The sequence below is a fragment of the Scyliorhinus canicula genome, chromosome 7 (assembly GCF_902713615.1).
Source record: "Scyliorhinus canicula chromosome 7, sScyCan1.1, whole genome shotgun sequence".
NCBI classification, from domain to species: Eukaryota; Metazoa; Chordata; class Chondrichthyes; order Carcharhiniformes; family Scyliorhinidae; genus Scyliorhinus; species Scyliorhinus canicula.
In genome coordinates, this window is record NC_052152.1 from 20,071,981 (window position 1) to 20,091,515 (window position 19,535).

General features: G+C 45.2%; 1 protein-coding gene across 2 annotated transcripts in view; it reads left to right on the forward strand.

Moving 5' to 3' along the window:
* LOC119968768 (Down syndrome cell adhesion molecule homolog) overlaps nt 1–19,535 on the forward strand; it is a 658,909-nt gene that overhangs the window by 555,732 nt on the left and 83,642 nt on the right. For both annotated transcript variants that reach the window (XM_038801471.1, XM_038801472.1), the window contains 3 exons: nt 3,810–4,050; nt 8,701–8,847; nt 10,583–10,738. In XM_038801471.1, the coding sequence (XP_038657399.1) occupies nt 3,810–4,050; nt 8,701–8,847; nt 10,583–10,738 (544 nt within the window). The remainder of the gene's footprint in view (nt 1–3,809; nt 4,051–8,700; nt 8,848–10,582; nt 10,739–19,535) is intronic.

Sequence of the window (19,535 nt, forward strand, 5' to 3'; positions counted from 1 at the left end):
AAACTTAAGCATTAAAAACTCAACCAAAGCCAGGGATACCTGTTAATCCGGTTGAAATACTCTGAAAATGTTCCAAAGGGACTCAAAATTTTCATTTCACCAATCGCTAGAAAAAATCAAACCTTTTGAGATCTGGGAGCCTGCCAAAACGTGACAAGCACGGAAAGCAGAATAGAAAAATAGTTACCCCAGCGCCGTCTTTAAAAATGCAAGAGAATTTAAAGCTGTACTCCCCTGTGCTCAAAAGCAACCATGGACAACAAATCATCCCTGCCAGATCAATTTAAAATGATCCAAGGCGGTCAAACCAGGCACATAATTGGAGAGGTTTTTAAGTTACCGCAGCAGTTCAGGATTGCGTAGGAAATCGGATGAGGTTCAGGTTAATGCATTTCTGTACTCGTTTGGGAACCTGCTGATGAAGTAATCAGAAAGATGACTCTTCAGTCTGCTTTCAGATATTAAAAGCCTTTGACAAACATTTTAATCTTCAAGTGGTGGAGCATGCAGAGCTTTAAAAAAGTGATGGTCACCCCTGATAAAGCAACTAGAGGGCAAAGGCACTGGGCAGCGCGGTAGCACAGTGGTTAGCACAGTTGCTTCACAGCTCCAGGGCCCTAGGTTGGATTCCCGGCTTGGGTCACTGTCTGTGCGGAGTCTACACATTCTCTCCGTGTCTGCGTGGGTGGCAGTGCTGAGTCAACTGGCTCTGATTGAAGGCAAGGTTGTCAAGCGTTCCAAGCTGCAGACCGTAATGATATCTAGTATATCATTTGGTGTAGATGAATGATCATGTAGAATAATATGTATTTACGCCATCCAGCCACTAGATGGACTAAGAGCTCATCTCACGTGCCAGACGGTGATCTCTGTGTGTCCTGAAGTGAGTTAGTGGAGGTGTTACAAGCAGTCCTGATTTTCAGCAGTTCTCTGTATTGTAGGTATGTGATCTAATACTTAGATTTTTTGACAGACTTAATAATGCACAATTTGTAGTGTGGTGTAAATAAATTAGCTTTGTTTAGTACAAAGTCTGCATGTTCTTTGTAGCAACACTGCAACTTTCATAACATTAATTTAATCAAACAAAGAACATCACACAAACAGATAAAGAAAGGACGGAAACAAAATTGGAAAATTTTCGTCTCAAAACTGGATTGGAAGACTTGAAACAAAGGATTCAAGTTGCCTGTGCACCTTTGAAAATGCATGATGAACTAAAATGTTCAATGAACCAAACCTTACAAGATCTGAAGGCTTTGAGAGAAATAAACAGGTTGAATGTTGTGAAGAATGCAATCAGGAAAATCTGAATTGACCGGACTCAGTACATAACTCCAGAAAAGCACAAGGAGAAAATAGCAACTCAAAATTCCATTTTTGGCAAACCAAACCACGAATTGGAAGAGCTCAACCAGCCAGGCACAACAACAGGCAGAAAATGTACGCAAAGAAACTGCTGCCTTAAAAGATTCTTCGAAATATCAGTACCTGCTCCTGAAACAAATATGATGAGTTAAATGTGATACCGAATATTACTTCAGAAAAAGTTGTGTTGGAACTACAAGTGATGATGAAGCAACGCACTGTAGCGCAGGTGGAGTTGGCAAGAGCTGAAGAAGCAAATGAACAATTGATTGTCCTTCAAGATGAGATGCAAAAGGAGTATATAACCTTTCAGCAGCACAAAGAAATTAATACAGCCTTGGACAGCAGAATGGAAGCACAGCAGAACAAGGTTGAGGAGGCTGTGTTAAATTGCATGGAAATTCGAAAGGACACATCTTATCTGCACAAGGAAAAGGGAAACCCATGGAATGTGTTTCACGTGATCCAAGGACCCCTCAGGTCAATGTTTGTTCCTCTTGGAGGCAAAATGAATCTTAAGGTCAAGAGACACAGAATACTGTGATTTTAACTCCGAACCCTCAAAATTTGCTCAATGCAACTGAGCCTACCACACCGCAAAATGTAACAAAAACAAGTTCTGGAAGAATTGTCAAGCCTCCATAACATCTGAATATGTAAAATCAGTGACTTGGGGGTTGGGTGTGTGGAGAAGGGGTTGGACAAAGATATATTTTACTGTAAATATGCTGGTTAAAGGTTTGGAGGAAATGTAGTGCAAGGTGTTCGGCAAAGCAAGTGTTAATATGGGACTGGAGTACAGTACCGCCCGCAGTATGATGGAGAGAGTCACATGATAGTGGACTGAGTATGGCAGTAATCTAGCAGAAGCCTGCATAGGCATAGTACCGAGTACCTAGTCAGGGCCAGGTACTCGGTACTAAATATTTAATGCTCAACCACGCATGCCTCCAGATGTCTTAGTGAGATGCCAAACCTTTACAACAAACCCCAGTCTGTCTGACTGTGGCGTGGGTGGGAATTAATGTACATGTTTGGCAAGGAAGGTGTAAGGTGGCTGTGGATTTGTGTTTGTGGAATGGGTGAAAGGAGTGTGCACGTATGTGTGTGGTGTGCATGAGTTTGTGCATAAATGAATGTGTGAATTGTTAGTGCATGTGTAGGAAATAAGTGTGTGAGTATAGGTGAGTGGGTGCGTGTGTGTACAGAGTCTGTACATAATATGTCTCTGTGTGTGTGGGAGGGGGGATCGGTCTGTGTGTAATGTATTTGTGTAGGTATGGAGATAATTTCCTTTAACTTTATGCTTTCATGATATCTTGGCAGAGTCAGTCACCCACTCTACCAATTTATTACTAAGCAGAGAATGTTAAATGACCATTGTGTGTACTTGCGTATATTTATAAAAGGCAATTATGTTCAGATCCATTTCCTTGTGTGTACCTTCACATGCCTGCCTAAAGATAATCAGGGTGGTGGCCTTTTGTATTATTTGAATACTATTCACCTGAAATTGAATCTGACAGAGCTGTCATTCACTTCCCACTCGTGTGTTACTTCTACTGAATTATTATTTATTTTAGTCAGAATCTTTCAATAACGGGTGAAGTGTGCAGCAAGGCCCAATATTGCTTTGGCAGTGCAAAAGTTGATTTTGGGTTTATTTAATAATACCTGTTTGCAGAACAGTTTTATAGAAAAGCTGAACTACCGCTTTTGCATTTTAATTTTACTTTGCAACGACTTTGGAAATAGCTTCCTTTTCTTCTACAGTTTTAATTTCCAGACATTTCATCCCAATGTCAGGATGTGGAGTGTTGATGAATGGATAATTCACCAGGTCTCCAGCCTGTATCAATTAATCGCAGGCAGTGTGTCACAATTGCAGGCTATTGCCAGCTGAAAAGTTCATTTTCCTCCGTTTCACCTATGAGTCTTAATCTATTCTCAGAGGACAACCCTAACCACGTCCGTCTGATGCTTCACTTTCCGACTCACTGAGCTGAGTGAAATTGCCAGTTTTGTCTGGTCAATTCCAGTCAGAGTACTGATGGAGTGCCGCACTGCCAAAGGTTCAAATGAGCCTTTAATCCATCTTCCTTCTCAGATGGACATAATCGACCCCATGGACAGTGTTGTCGAAGAAGAAATAGGGATTTCTCTCCCTGCCACCTACCCCACTCCAATGCCGTCTTCCCTTCACCTACAAATGTGGGCAAGTGGGACTAGCTTAGTGATAGAGACTGGGCGGCATGGAGAAGCTGGGCCGAAGAGCCTGTTTCCAAGCTGTAAAACATCTATGACCTGCAATGCCATGGCCAATACTTATCTCCGACGCAACACCACCGAGAGCCAGAATGGTAAACGTTTGTGTGCTTGTGTGCCACCTCTGTGATTCATAATGACCTGCGCTATTTTCTTCTTCCCTGCCATTTGCTCAGGCTCCAAAGAAGCACTTGCAAAATGGATTGATCCGCGGCTATCAGATTGGTTATCGGGAGTACAGCACCGGTGGCAACTACCAGTTCAACATCATCAGCATGGAGACAACGGGCGACAGCGAGCTGTACACCCTGGACAATCTGAAAAAGTTCACCCAGTATGGAGTGGTGGTCCAGGCCTGTAACCGTGCGGGCACAGGACCCTCCTCACAGGAGATCATTGCTACAACGTTAGAGGACGGTAGGCCAACAACAATTTCATGTTTTTTTTATAGCGTCTTAAACATAACAAAAACGTCCCAAAGGCATTTCACAGGAGTGACGTCAAACAGAATTTGACGCTGAGCCGCCTAAGGAGATGCCAGGATAGGTAACCAAAAGCTTAGTCCAAGCAAGGAGAGAGCATCAGCCAGGTGGGGAGGTTTAGTGAAGGGATTCCAGATCTTGGGCGACTGGCGTGGTTTTAAGTGGTGGGTTGATGAAAATCACTGATGTCCAAGAGGCCAGAATTAGAGGATTACAGAGATAAGAGCTGGGGGAGACTGAGATGAGGCCGTGAGATAGAAGGATTCGAGAAAAAGAACAAATGTTTTGAAATCAAGGCATTGCTGAACTGGAAACCAATGTAAGTGAGAAAGCATAGGTTGACAGGATAGCCGGACTTGTTAATAAGGATCCAGGCAGCAAAAGTTTGGATGAATTGAAGTTTAGAGAGGGTGGAAGGTTGGCCAGGAGTGTGCAAAATAGATCAAGTCAATAGATAACAAAGGAATGGGTGCAGGCCACAACAGCAGAGGAGCAGAAGCAGGGGTGGAGATCTTTAGTCAAGGTCTGTGGTACAGAAGACAGTGTGAAACGTTTCTTTCCAAACTGAAAACACAAGTGAAAATCCAAGGCTCATAGCCTTGAGTATCGGTAAGACACAATGAAGATAAGAGGAGTTGATTTTTCTGGTCCCTTTTCTCCCAGGCATCGGATAGACACACTTCTAGGTGCTGCCCTACTGTGCTGTGTGTGAATGTGGGATAAAAGCAGTGCACAGCTACAGCCTGAGAGGTCCCAATAAATCAAGAAGTTATTTTGAGAAGCATAGACTAGTGAAATCAAAGCTCCCGGAAAGACAATTTGATGAATATCCTGACTATCAATATTTCTAAGAAGTCTCAGGACCTTCTGGTTGAGCTTCAGTAATTTCATACTTCAATTTTCCCTCCCTTTCAACCCCTCACTTCATGCTGACAACCATCTCCTTTTTCAATCCAGCCTGGAACTTCAGTCCCACTCCAACCCACCGATATCTTCACTCATCTCCTTCCCCAATTCAAAATGGCCCCATTCTTCCCTCACCCCAGTTGAAAAGATCTGCCTTCCGCCCGTTCGCCAATGCAGAGCCCAACAAAACCACCAGCCGACTGCCCACCCCCCAGCACACACACACTCACACACTCTTCAGGTCACAGTCTTCTATTGTGTCCCACTTCCCCTTTCTTCCCTTTTGCATTTTCACCCGATACTTCCGATACTAAGGAGTTGATTTTTCTGGTCCCTTTTCTCCCAGGCATCGGATAGACACACCACACCTTCTAGGTGCTGCCCTACTGTGCTGTGTGTGAATGTGCGATAAAACCAGTGCACAGCTACAGCCTGAGACTGCTATGCTACTATCTCCTTAGGGCGTGTCGTAACCCCCACGAGAATCATGAGGAAACATTTGTGACCTCCCGTGGGAGTCGTGGAGTTTGAGCTCCCCAGTTAGGAGGCGGAGGGCTACCACCGGGGACTCGTTATGAGCAAAGGTTAAAAGCAGGCCCTGATCAGGGCCTGGTGAGATAAGTCCTCCCAGCTAGGATTGCACTGGGTGTGAGATGCTGCATTACACAGACCATTGTAAATAGTTGTAAATAAATTTATTATACATTTGCCATCAGCCTCCTCTTTATAATTATAAGGCGCTTTTCTTCCATTCATTGCTTGCCTCCCCTTTGTCTGCCCTCTCTCCCTCTTCATATATGCTCCCTTGCTACCCTTAATTTCTCCCTTCCCCCATCGTTTTATTTCTGCTCGTTCCCTCTCTCCTACCCCCCACATCATTTATTTTCACCCTTCTGTCTTCCTTTCAATCTTCATTTCCCTGTCCTCTTCATTTACCTTCTCTCTCTCTCCCTTCTTTTCCCTCTTTCCTCTCCGCGCCATTTAGTTCCTTCCCTCTCCCTTTTTTCCCATCCCTCTCTGCTTTTCCCTGCCACTTTCCCCTTTTCTGCCCTTACCTCCCTTCATTTCGCTCTTCCCTCTCCCAGTGCTCGTGCTAATTAAGTGGTCCAACTGCCGTGGACAGAAAATCCCATTCACTGCCTGCAGCAGCCAGAATCACTTGGTGAGCAAAATTGGCCTCGAGAGGATTTTGTTCACTGACTTCAGTGCACGGATGAGAATTGTGCCCCCCCCCCCCGCCCGCGCCCCAAAACTGCTGACTGCGCTGTAGGCATGGTCTGTTGTCACATCGTCACGCGGGAGAAGAGCTAGTTGAGTAATGACCAGCCGCGGTTTTAAAAGCCTGACTATATTTTAGGAATTATCATAGACCGAGGGAGGTGCAGAACTGCACAGCTTTGAGAACCTGGGAAAGGATAAATTAGAATTGAGAGTTGTGATCTAAACACAGTTGAGGAAGCAGGAAAGAGGAAGAACAGTGAAGCTTATATCAAACAAGGAAAGTTCAGAGGAGGATCAGATATTGTACAAGGCGAGAGTCAGAGAGTAGGGCGGGAGAATTAGATATATATTTCTCCAATAGAAATAATAACAGAGCAAGGGTATTTCGCTTGGTGCAATTCCCGCTTTAAACTTGCAGAATACAATGCAAAGATGGTTGGCAAAGATACTTCAGCCATCCTACAGTGCCCCCGGCTGATCAGACCTAGAATAGGTTACTGTAGAAAACAAACAATACATTCAGTTCAAATATTGAGAAAAGGGAGTGAACAAATGATGAAAAATATGTGGAAGATTTTCCGTTGTTTATTCTTAACCATTTCTCTTTTTAAAAAAAAAACTAGGCGAATATTAATCCTTGAACCCTTTGTTCTGAATCTTTTAAATCGCAGCATTTATTTTTTTAAAGTTTGTTTTTAAATTTAGAGTACCCAATTAATTTTTTCCAAGTTAAGGGGCAATTTAGCGTGGCCAATCTACCTACCCTGCACATCTTTGGGTTGTGGGGCGAAACCCACTCAGACACGGGGAGAATGTGTAAACTCCACACGGACAGTGACCCAGAGCCGGGATCGAACCTGGGTCCTCGGCGCCGTGAGGCAGCAGTGCTAACCCACTGCGCCACCATGCGGCCCTCTGCATTTATAAGTTCTTTCAGAGTCAATCTGGTTGTGCTTTTGGGTGCGATTTTCATTCACTCAAAAGCCATTCACTTCCACAGAGATAATATCAAGCTACTCTCTCTGACAGGCAGTTGTGGGAGATGGCTATACCTCCAACAACTTGTGTCTGCCCTGAGCTCGGAGGGTCCCCCCCAGCTCCCCCCACCCTCTCCTCCCCCGGACCATTCACCTCTCCCCTTCCCAGTACCGATGGGACGTTGTCACTGTTGTACACAATTCTCAACCGAGTGGGCAGGTCAATCTCCTGCTGTAGGCTCATTTCAAGAAGGGGATTGAGACAATGACCTAAATCTCTCAGTCAACATATTGAGGAATGGCGCTGTCTATTCCTGGCTCTGTGTTTTCCAGAATTTCACAGTGAATGGGTTCTTCGACAAGATTATTTTAATTCAGTCCTGGGATATGGGTGTCATCAGTGAGGATAACATATATTGTGTATCCCTCGTTAGCCTTAATGAAGGGAGTGGTGAGTCGCCTTCTGCAAACCCTGCAGTCTGTAGGGTTATGGTGCTCCCACAATAGTTTTCTCTTGGTCACAGTTGAGACGGTTGAGCTTGCTTTCCATGCCACTTCAGAGGGCAGTTAAGAGTCAGCCATACTGGTATGGACCTGGAGTCGCAGGTAAGTACGGGTGACGCGGTAGCACAGTGGTTAGCATTGCTGCATCGCCGCGAGGCCAGGGACTTGGGTTTGATTTTGGCTTTGGGTGTCTGTGTGAGGTTTTCACATTGTCCCCGTGGGTGCGTGGGTTTCCTCCGGGTGCTCCGGTTTCCATCCACAGTCCAAAGATGTGCAGGTTAGGTGGATTGGCCAAGCTGAAATTTCCCCTTAGTGTCCACGGTAGCACAGTGTGTAGCACTGTTTCTTCACAGCTCCAGGGTCCCAGGTTCGATTCCTGGCTTGGGCCCCTGTCTGTGCGGAGCCTACATGTTCTCCTCGTGTCTGCGTGCGTTTCCTCCGGGCGCTCCGGTTTCCTCCCACAAGTCCCGAAAGATGTCCTGTTAGGTAATTTGGACATTCTGAATTCTTCCTCTGTGTAACCGAACAGGTGCCGGAATGTGGCGACTAGGGGCTTCTATTGTCACAAGTAGGTGGGTTAGGTGGGGTTTTATAGGGTTACGGAGTTACACGAATTGTTTGGGGTTGTGGACGTGGGTAGAGTGCTCTTTCAGAGGGTCGGTGCAGACTGGATAGGCCGAATGGCCTCCTTCTGCAGTGTGGGGATTCTATGGATTCTACGGACGTAAGGCAGCAGGGTTTTTTCCCTGAAGTGCATTCCTGGATCATAAGGTCACCATGTTTTGAAGTAATGCAGCATTCAGCGTCACATTTTGGCAACGCGGCAGTATTTGCCTCACATGGGAATAATGGAGCGGTTGTCCACGATGTTTCTCGCTTTAAGAGTACCTAAACTCCACTGGATTTCACCAGAATTTCTCAGAATTTCACCAGAATTTCTCAGTCGTGCTTTTTGCTTCTTTCCTTTTTCATGGCAGTACCCAGCCGACCACCAGACAGCGTCCAAGCGAGTGCCACGTCTCCAGAGGTCATCTCACTGTCCTGGTTGATGCCGCCAAAGGAGGCCCTGAATGGGATTCTACAGGGATACAGGGTCATTTACTGGGCAAATCTCCCAGATGGAGGTAAGTACACTGCAGTAATCTGCGCATAGGATTAGTCTCTCCTGAGATTCGTCAGCCCCCTAGCCCCTCTACACCCTTGACCTCAACATAATGCCTGATCAGAAAGGAGAATCAAGATGGTGCATCGCCATCATTCACAGGTTTCAACGTTTTTCAGTATGTTTTTGTCTTATTCTTTTTTTGAACAGTAAATAGCTTTCAATCCAGAAGCCCCTTTTACTATCATGAATTCAAAAAGGAGCCGTTCATCTTTTTTTATTCATTCGTGGGATGTGGGCTTCACTGATTAGACCAGCATTTATTGCCCATCCCTAGTTGCCCTTGACAAAGTGGCGATGAGCTCTCTTCTTGCACTGCTTTATGGTGTAGGTACAGCTATAGTGCTGTAAGGGAGGGAGTTCCAAGAATTTGACCCAGCGACAACGAAGGAACGGCGATTTATTTCCAAGTCAGGATGGTGAGTGCCTTGGAGGGGAAGCTTCAGGTGGTGGTGTTCCCATGTGTCTGCTGCGCTTGTCCTTCTAGTCCAGCGATGGGCAACTTAAACTAGTGAGTGGGCTGCATGAGTCACCCTCCATCTTCTCGGTGGGCCGCAAGGTTGAAGTTGGGCATGTTCACGAACCATGATTCCATGAATAAGATTGAATATATTTAATACACAACGAATATCTCATAATGAGTTATGGAAAATGCTTAATTATTCAGATCTTAATGGAGCTGGCATCAACTTCAAATTGTAAAACAAAAGAAATATTTACACCTTAATTGGACACAGAGGGGGCACAATCAAAAAGGTATCTCTTGGGTCGCACTCGGAACCCAGGTGGGCTGGTTGTGGGTTTGCATAATGCTATCTCTCAGGAGGCTTCATCAGTGCCTAAAAGAGTACATTGATGCTTCCCAATTCTATTAGTTATTGCAAGGAATACCAGAGAATGCCTCATCCCACAGCATAAGGAGGGGTGGTAACCCTTCTGAGCAGAGTCATGTCACCCCTGACAGACTATATGAATTTGCTTTTTACTCCGTAGTGGTCCAAGACTGCCTCAGATTCACGTCATGTAAGATGCTCCCAGCTGTGAAAGAAAGGACTTTATCCCAGCCACTTACTTGGTTTTAAACATATGCTCCAGGTCAAAGTTGAACCCTGGGCTAAGAGACCGAGCCTCCCCTATCCCGGTTTCTCCTCTTCTATTCTGATGGATGTGACTGAATATAGGTGTAGCTATAAACGCTCTTGCATGGCCCTGGTCAGGGAACGCACGATGCCTGCTGGTGCACTTGAGTTCTTTGTGACTGGTGGGAGCCTTAGGTACAGGAGTGCTTTGTAGTCACAAGGAAAAAATACTCTGTGTATTTAATTTGATATGTTTCCTTTGTTTTTATAGCTTATTGATTTTGCCACTATAAAAATGGACACTTTTCATTTCTGATTGAAAACCCAGTTATCCAATTTGGCACTTAAACAAATCGAATATTTCCAAGGAAGAAGCGTCCTCTCGTATCTGACCAAATAATATTTCCCCCTGTGCGAACTCAGACCATCATTTCATTTGACTGATAGGGCCTCACAGCTGATTAGGAGTGGAATCCTCGACTGACTTTCCCATTTCTTGGTCAGGGAATGCGATAACCAATGATACTTCCTCACTGATCTCCTGCTCACCTTCCAAGCCTGTTGAAATATTTAGTTGGCCAATTTCACCATTCTCTCTTCTCATTTGCTTTGTGCCAGAGCTCGGAGAAATTAGAAACGTCACAACCACCCAGGTCACGTTGGAGCTGGATGGGCTTGAGAAGTTCACCAACTACAGTATACAGGTGCTGGCATTCACCCGGGCAGGAGATGGAGTCAGGAGCGAGCAGATCTTTACACGTACCAAGGAGGATGGTAGGTCAATGCCAACAATGCTCTAATTGTTCTGTATTTTCTGCGCAACCTATTTTTGCAAGTCACAGTCTCTGTCACAACATTCTTCAGCTTTTCTCAGTGGCAACACATGGTAACACCCCAATTAATTCAGCTTTGTGGCAATAATGCTAACTACCAAACCAAAAGTCTATCTGTTCTGATATCAGTATTGTGGGATCAATTGTCATGGAAAGCTATTAGTGTGAGGCAACTTTGGCAATATACCGCACATTGCTCAGGTGCTTTCAGTGTTGAAAGTTATTTTGTACCAAAATTGAGGACATTAATAGTAGGAAAGGGCACTTTCTCCATTTCTGCTACTTTATGTTAGCATTAATTAACTGTTGAGCAAAGTTTCATTACTCTGCCCAAATCTCAAAAAAGGACCAATTATTGCTCCAATGTGACATGTTTATGGCCAGATCAGCTATCTTTCCATCTTTCAATTGGGTTACTAATTTAGCATCAAATTAGGAGGTAGCTTAGTTCTACGAATCCTGCTGGATGCAAACCAAATTCACTTTGCACTGGACTATGTGAAGATTTTCAGTTCATCTGTCTCGGCTTGGCTTGAAACTAGGTTCCAGAAATTTCTACTCCATTATTGACTTAGTGGGCAGCTATAATGAATTGCTAAAACAGCAGTGGAAAGTTGACCTTTATCACCTGGAAGCTGGAATAAAATGAAGTAGAAGTTATATTATAGTTCCATTAAGTTCTGATTAGATCTTATTTAGAGGTAATGCATTTAGTTCTGGGCATCCCACCTCAGAAAGGATATATCGTATTGTCTTTGGAGAGATTGCAATGCAGATCTATCAGAATTATACTGGGGCTAAATGGGTTAAATTATGAGGCAGGTTGTACAGCAGCTTGCAAGGCAACTCACTTTGCAAGTTTGCTGATGACACGACCATAGTGGGTCAGATTTCAAACAATGACGAGTCAGGGTACAGGGGGAGATACAGAACTCAGTGGCATGGTGTAACAACAACAATCTCTCCCTCAATATCAGCAAAACTAAGGAGCTGGCCATCGACTTCAGGAAGGGAAGTGTCGTACATGCCCCTGTCTTTATCAAAGGTGCCGAGGTGGAGATGGTTTATAGCTTCAAATTCCTAGGTGTGCACATCATCAACAATCTGTCCTGGCCCACCCACGTTGATGCTATGACCAAGAAAGCACCTCCTCAGGAAGTTAAGGAAATTCGGCATGCCAACATTGGCTCTTACCAATTTTTATAGATATACCATAGAAAGCATCCTATCTTGCTGCATCACAGCCTGGTATGACAACTGCTCGGCCCAAGACCGGAAGAAACTATAGATTCGGGAAAACAGCCCAGTCCATCATTCGAACCCACCTCCCATCCATTGACTCTGCCTACACCTCCCGCTGCCTTGAGAAAGCAGGCAGCATAATCAAAGGTCCCTCCCATCCACGTCATTCTCTCTTATAACCTCTTCCATCAGGCAGAAGATACAAAAGTTTGAGAACACGGATCAATAGATTCAAAAATAGCTTATTCCTCGCTGTTACCAGAGTTCTGATTGGCCCTCTTATGGACCGAACTGATCCTTCTATGCATCTTCTCTACAGGTGTAGCACTACACTCCGTATGCTTCACCCGATATCTATGTTTATGTATTTGCATTGTGTTCTATGTATTCATATATGGAGCGATCTGCCTGGACTGTATGCAGAACAATGCTTTTCACTGTACCTCAGTACATGTGACAATAAATCTAAATCTTGTTCTATCATGTATAAAATTAAAATCATGATCTAATTAAGGTGTTTAAGATGATTAAAGGAGCTGATAGGTTCGACAGAGAGGAGCTATTTCCTATGATGGGGGATTAACCTTAAAATTCGAGCTAAAATTAGAAAGTGGACGTGGCCTCTCGGAGTTCACTGGGGTTGCATCGCGCTGTGGCCTTTGGAAACTCTTTCTCTGCAGTCTCCCAGCTGCCCCAAGCAGCAGAGGTTGACGTCAGTAAGAATTTTCTCACTCAAAAGGGCGTGGAAGTCTGAAGCTTCCACCCCCAAGACACTTGAGACAAAGTTATTGAATCATGGAATCGTGTAACGCAGGAAGAGGCCATTTTTCTCATCGTTCCTGTGCTGTCTCTTTCCAAGAGCTCTCCAAATTAGCCTCACTTGCTGTTCTTTCCTCACAGCCTTGTGAATGTTTCACCTTCAGATATGTATCTAATTCCCTTTTGATGTCACTGTTGAATTTGCATCCTCTACCCTTCCGCGCACTACATTCCAGACCATAACAACTCCATAACATTCTGGCTCCCCAGTGTTGGATTTGGGGGTTACCCCAAAGATTCACTGGGGTATCTCTCTGGGAAGATCCCAGGTAAGGCTTTACACACCAATTGTCCAGAATGCTAACTTCCCCTGAATAATTGTGCTCCACTGGGAACCAACAAAGCGATTTAACTGATGGTTACTCTGAAACAGTTAGATGGAATAAAACCACTTCTAACTTCAGCGTAACTATTCTATACACAGACCGAACCCTGCAGGATCTCCACCCTACACTCCGGACCCCTGCTCCCCACACCCCTCCTCCCCCAAATTCACCTGCCACTGAAAACTGTCTTCATATTTACTCCATCAAAACCGTTGATTATTCACCTCATTACTCCCCATGCTAGTGAGTTCCACACTATCACCATTTTCCAAACGTAAGGGATTCTGCAAAATCTCCTCTCGCGATTTTTTACATACATAGAATTTACAGTGCAGAAGGAAGCCATTCGGCCCATCGAGTCTGCACCAGCCCTTGGCAAGAGCACCCCACTTAAGCCCCACACTTCCACCCCATGCCCGTAACCCCACTTAAACTTTTTTCTGGACGCTAAGGGCAGTTTAACATGGCCAATCCACCTAACCTGCCTATCTTTGGGCTGTGGGAGGAAACCGGAGCACCCGGAGGAAACCCACGCAGACACGGTGAGAACGTGCAGGCTCCGCACAGACAGTGACCCAAGCCAGGAATCGACCCTGGGACCCTGGTGCTGTGAAGCAACCGTGCTAACCACTGTGCTACCGTGCTTATTAATTATGAAATTACATTATGGATTCCCTGTTTGAGAATTCTCTTATAAGTGGAACTGTATCCGAGTTGACCCAATCAAACCACTTCATAAATTGAAACACCTCTATTAGGTCACCTCGCAACATTTTCTGTTCTGTGAAAAAAGTCTACTCAGTCCATCACAGTAAATTCAAGTACATTTGGTTATTACACTTGATATGAGGGTCACTTGTAATATTCAGGGGTCCAATAATAATAATAATAATCGCTCATTGCCACAAGTAGGCTCCAATGAAGTTACTGTGAAAAGCTCCTCGTCGCCACATTCCAGCGCCAGTTCGGGGAGGCCGGTACGGGAATTGAACTCACACTGCTGGCCTTGTGCAACATTACAAGCCAGCTGTTTAGCCCACTGTGCTAAACCAGCCCCCAAGTTAAATCCTGCAAACAATATGACTTTTAAAATGAACGTTAATGACTTCTGTCCTGTTATCAAGAGGTGCTGAAAGTCTGTGATTCATCTTTGCTGCGTCTATCGCGGCAAAGTGGGAACTGTGACCTGGAAGACTAATTTCAACTAACTCCCAGGGGTTCAGGCAACCCATGCTCAAGGCTGCAGCATCAGTCATCAAAGCAGTTTTTGGGTATACACTACATATAGGTGGGGTGGGAGTGGGTTGTCTGGAGGGTGGTTAAGGAATTCAGCATTGGCCAGTCACTATTGGGGACAGCCAGAATATCCTAGCCACAACATCCGTATAAAGCAAAAAGCAATGCCCCTTATGTAAGAGCAGGAGTCTGGGTTGCTGTGTCATGACCATCGCCAATGGGGCAACATGAGGGAAGGATGCACAAGACGCCAGAGTTCACATGATGCTGTAGGGCTGAAGGACTAGGAAGTGGTGAGGCCACGATAGGAGTTAAATACAAGGACGGAAACTTTACACTCTGGCAGTAGAACCACAGAAATGTTACAGTGCAGAAAGAGGTCATTCAGCCCCGTCAAGTCTGCGCCGGCCAACAAAGAGGAAAAATAAACAAGCCGCTCATTTTAATCCCATTTTTCAGCACCCAGCCCATAGCCTTGCAGGTTACTGCACTTCAAATGCAGATCCAGGTACCCATTACAGGTCACAGATCTAGGTTGGGAGGTGTTAGATTTAGAACTGATATGAGGAGGAACAGGGGCTGTTTAGCACTGGGCTAAATCGCTGGCTTTTAAAGCAGACCAAGCAGGCCAGCAGCATGGTTCAATTCCCGTACCAGCCTCCACGAACAGGTACCGGAATGTGGCGACTAGGGGCTTTTCACAGTAACTTCATTTGAAGCCTACTTTTGACAGTAAGCGATGTTCATCTTTCATCTTTTTCATCTTTCATCATCTTTTCAGGTAGTGAGGTGAACATGTGGAACTCGCTGCCCCCACAGTGTGGTGGAATCTGAGTCATTAAATGATTTTAAGTAGGAGATAGATATATTTCTGATTAGAAAAAAACAGGTTAAAGGGATATGGGGACCAGGTAGGGAGGTGGATTTGAGACCAGGAAGATCAGCGATGATCTGATTGAAGGGCTGAATTGCCTACCTCTGCTCCTAATTCCCATGTTCCTAAATGAGTTGAGGGTTTCAGCCTCAACTACCAACTTAGAAACTGAATTCCAGATGCCCACCACCCTCTGCGTGAAGACATTTTTCCACTCTATTGTCCACTCTAATCCTTCTACCAATCACCTTAAATCTCTGCCCTCTGATAATTGACCCCTTAGCTAGGGGTATTGTGATGTTGTGGGTATTAACTTTACAAGACCGCCATTTCGAATACTAAGAAGGGAGAGTAACAATAACTTCTAACAGAGAAAAGTATAAGGAATAGGGCTTTACAGTCGCATTATAAAACAAAATGTCAGGGCGGGACGGTAGCACTGTGATTAGCACTGCTGCCTCACGTCGCCGAGGACCCAGGTTCAATCCTGGCCCTGGGTCACAGTCCGTGTGGAGTTTACACATTCTCCATGTCTGCAAGGTGTCATAATATCCACTCATGTATATAATGAGGTGCAGACAGGCAGTGATTGACACACAGGATGACCAGTAAGATCACAACACAGTGCAGCCAATCACCAGACAGGACACTACCACTATAAAGCCAGAGGGCACGAGGTTTCCCGTTCTCTCTGGACCCAGCCACTGAGACAGTCAGAGTCCATGAGCTAGCCAGTGCAAACACCATGTGGTAGCTAGTAAGTCTGGTCAGGCTACTACTAGGTCTCCAGTCAATTCAGTATAGTGTCGACCCACAGTTGAATATGTTTATCAGTTCTATCGTTGAATAAAACAGTGTTGGATCTTCTCCAGTGTTAGACGTCTGTTTCTAGCTTCCCTGCATCGAGTGCAGTCCACATCGAACCAACCTGCCAAACACATCACAAGGGTCTCACCTCCACAACCCAAAAAAGATGTGCAGGCTCGGTGGATTGTCCACGCGAAGTTGCCCCTCGATTGGGAAATTATTTTTAATAAGTAAAACAAAATGTGACACCAATCCAAGTAAGAAGATATGAGGTCACATGACCAAAGCCTTAGTCAAGGAAGGTAGGTTTTAAGAGTATCTTCAGGAAGGAAAGACTGGAGAGCTGGGGGCCACTGTAAGATCTTGGGGCTAAGACAGAATTAAAGAAGCACAGACACAGCTGAAATAGATTACAAGGATAGAGGGGGTCCAGGCTGTGGGATGGATTTGAAAATAAGATCATTTTAAAGTCGAGCAGTACTTAATTGTACTGAATCACTGTGATCATATGCATAGTAATGAGATTAACATCATGGCATCAAAATGTTTTCCAAACATTGTGAGTAACTGAATAAGAATGTTTTCTTTAGTTTCTGTTCTGAAGTCACCAGGCCGGATTTCCACTACCGAGCGGGTATTTTGATGTTTAAACCGCTCTGGTTTAAAGGGCCCCCATAAACCGAGTTTTGGCTCCTGGTAGTCTCGCCCCTCCGCAGACTGAAAAGTGGGCATGTGCCAAGGCGGACTGGTTAAAAGGCCTGCTCCGGATCTCCAGAACTTTGTCTCAGTTGTTTCAGAAGCTCGTTAGACTCTATATCCCTCACCCCTCACAACTCTTCACCCTCCACTCAGCCACTCCCCACGCCCTTTCACACGCCCATTTCATTTAAGGGTATGGGCCAAAGCTAGGTAGGTCAGCTTTTTTTCATGTGTCGGTGCACTGCACTGTGTGATTTTGTGATTCTGTTAATGGACTGGCCCAAACCATAGTCTCTTGTTGACTTTTCCCTTCAGCACAGGGACACTGAATCCAATTACCCCAATCTGATGCAGAACAGAACCTGCAACACTGACAAGGGATCAGAGTTCTGATCATGACTGTTCTTCCCAGTTCAAATAGCCATTGAGCTGCTAGCTTGTTAGCACTTCTTAATAGAGGATGCCCTTTTAAAGGAGATGTAAGAAGCACCAAGTTTGATCTTTCATTCTATGTGATATTACATTGCACTAGTTGAAGAAACAATCTTTATGCAGACTCTTCAGCACTTTGATCTGCAGCCCACGCCTGATGTTGTGAAAGTCTTTCCCATTCAGCACAGCGTATAAAATTGTTTCTTCTTTAAAACAAATGTCAGCTGAAACTCAGAAGGGAGGTGATAAATAAGTTATAAAACAGGCGCAGGCCTCATCATCGAGCTGTGCTAGTGATCGATCGTGAATTAATGAGAGGTTTTGACATTCACTATCCAAGTCAGCATTCAGCCAATCGTACCCTCCTGGGATATTCTCTGCTGCAGATGAGGCCAGGATTGATCGGGTGTGTATTTCTTTATAAGATTGTTTAATCGATTTCTTCTCCCAGGTTTTGCAGAGCCGAGATAAATAATTTTCATGCCATTGTTTGTCAAATTATAGCTGAGTTGAACTTGGCATTGGCCACCATCAGATCCGAAAAACACCAAAAAATGTTTCTGAACATTTTGTATCTGTCATATTACTGCCGCAATGTCATGTAATAATAATAATCACTTATTGTCACAAGTAGGCTTCAATGAAGTTACTGTGAAAAGCCCCTAGTCGCCACATTCCGGCGCCTGTTCAGGGAGGCCGGAACGGGAATTGAACCCGCGCTGATGGCATTGTTCTACATTACAAGCCAGCGATTTAGCCCACTGTGCTAAATGTTGCGATATGGTGTTGCTGAGACAAGCTATGTAAGCCACCCAATGGCTCCTGGGTGAATACACAGAGCATATTGACTGGGAAGGAGCACCAAATCAACTTATTTCCACCATCAAAGCGCCAGTGTTGGTACAATCACCCCCATGCGAGGAGCCCAGGCAGCCTACCTGCCCCTTGGTAATGCCACCTGCGGATATAGGGTCCGCTTCCACAAATTACTTGATGCCAGGGGGCTCTAGCCGTCCGTCCTGTCTCATGACCCTCCCACCGCCTCGGTCTTGTCAGCCTGTTTGCCCAATAGTCAGTCTTCAATGAACCACAATTTCCTCTGGCTAGAACCACTTACTTTCTATCTCTGTACCAATTCCAATAAAACTCTAACAGGACTGGACAGGGTAGATACACAAAGGAAGTTCCCGATGGTGCAAGTGCCCAGAACCAGGGGTCACAGTCTGAGAATATGGGGTAGACCATCGCGGGCAGAGATGAGAAGAAATTTCTTCACCCAGAGAGTATTCGGCCTGTGGAATTTGTTATCATTGGAAATAGATGAGGCCAAAGCATTTCATGTCTTCAAGAAACAGTTAGATATAGTACTTAGAATGAAGGGGATCAAAGGACAAGGCAGGAAGGCGGGATGAGACGGCTGAGTTGGATAATCAGCCATGATCACAATAAATGACGGAGCAGGCTCGACGGGACGAATGGCCTCCTCCTGTTCCTATTTTCTATGTATCTAAGCAATGCCCTAGCCTTTGTCTCCAGTTGAATGAGCTTATTAGACATATCAGCAACCCACAAAGGGCCCAGAGCTGAACTTCTGACTCCCATTTTCTCTCGAGCACAAAGACCACCTTTGTAGCGTCACCTACACCCAACCTCTCTGCAGCCCAGCTGCTGATGCAAATTCTCAACCAAGGCTCACTCGACCAATAGTCTCTCTGGGTGGCTTCCCATTCACCGTCCTCTGTAAACCCCGTCTCATCCAAAATGCGACTCCCCGTATCGCATCCTGCATCAGGTTCCACTCATCTATCACTCTTGTTTTTGCTGACCTGAATTGGGTCTTGGTTCCCGCAGTAACTCCAAATGAAAAATTCTCATCCTAGTGTTTATCCTGATCTCAGTGACTTGTTACGAACCATACAATAGACACCATAGAATTTACAGTGCAAAAGGAGGCCATTCGGCCCATTGAGTCTGCACTGGCCCTTGGAAAGAGCACTCTACTCAAGCCCACAACTCCACCCGATCCCCGTACACCCCCCCCTCCCCACCTTTTTGGACACTAAGCGCAATTTATCACGGCCAATCCACCTAACCTGCACATCTTTGGACTGTGGGAGCAAACCGGAGCACCCGGAGGAAACCCACGCAGACACGGGGAGAATGTGTGGACTCCACATAGACAGTGACCCAAGCCGTGAATCGAACTGGGTCCCTGGAGCTGTGAAGCAACAGTGCTAATCACTGTGCTGCCGTGCTGTCTACAAGCCTGACACAAACTCACCACTCTTCTTTCCCTGGTCTTG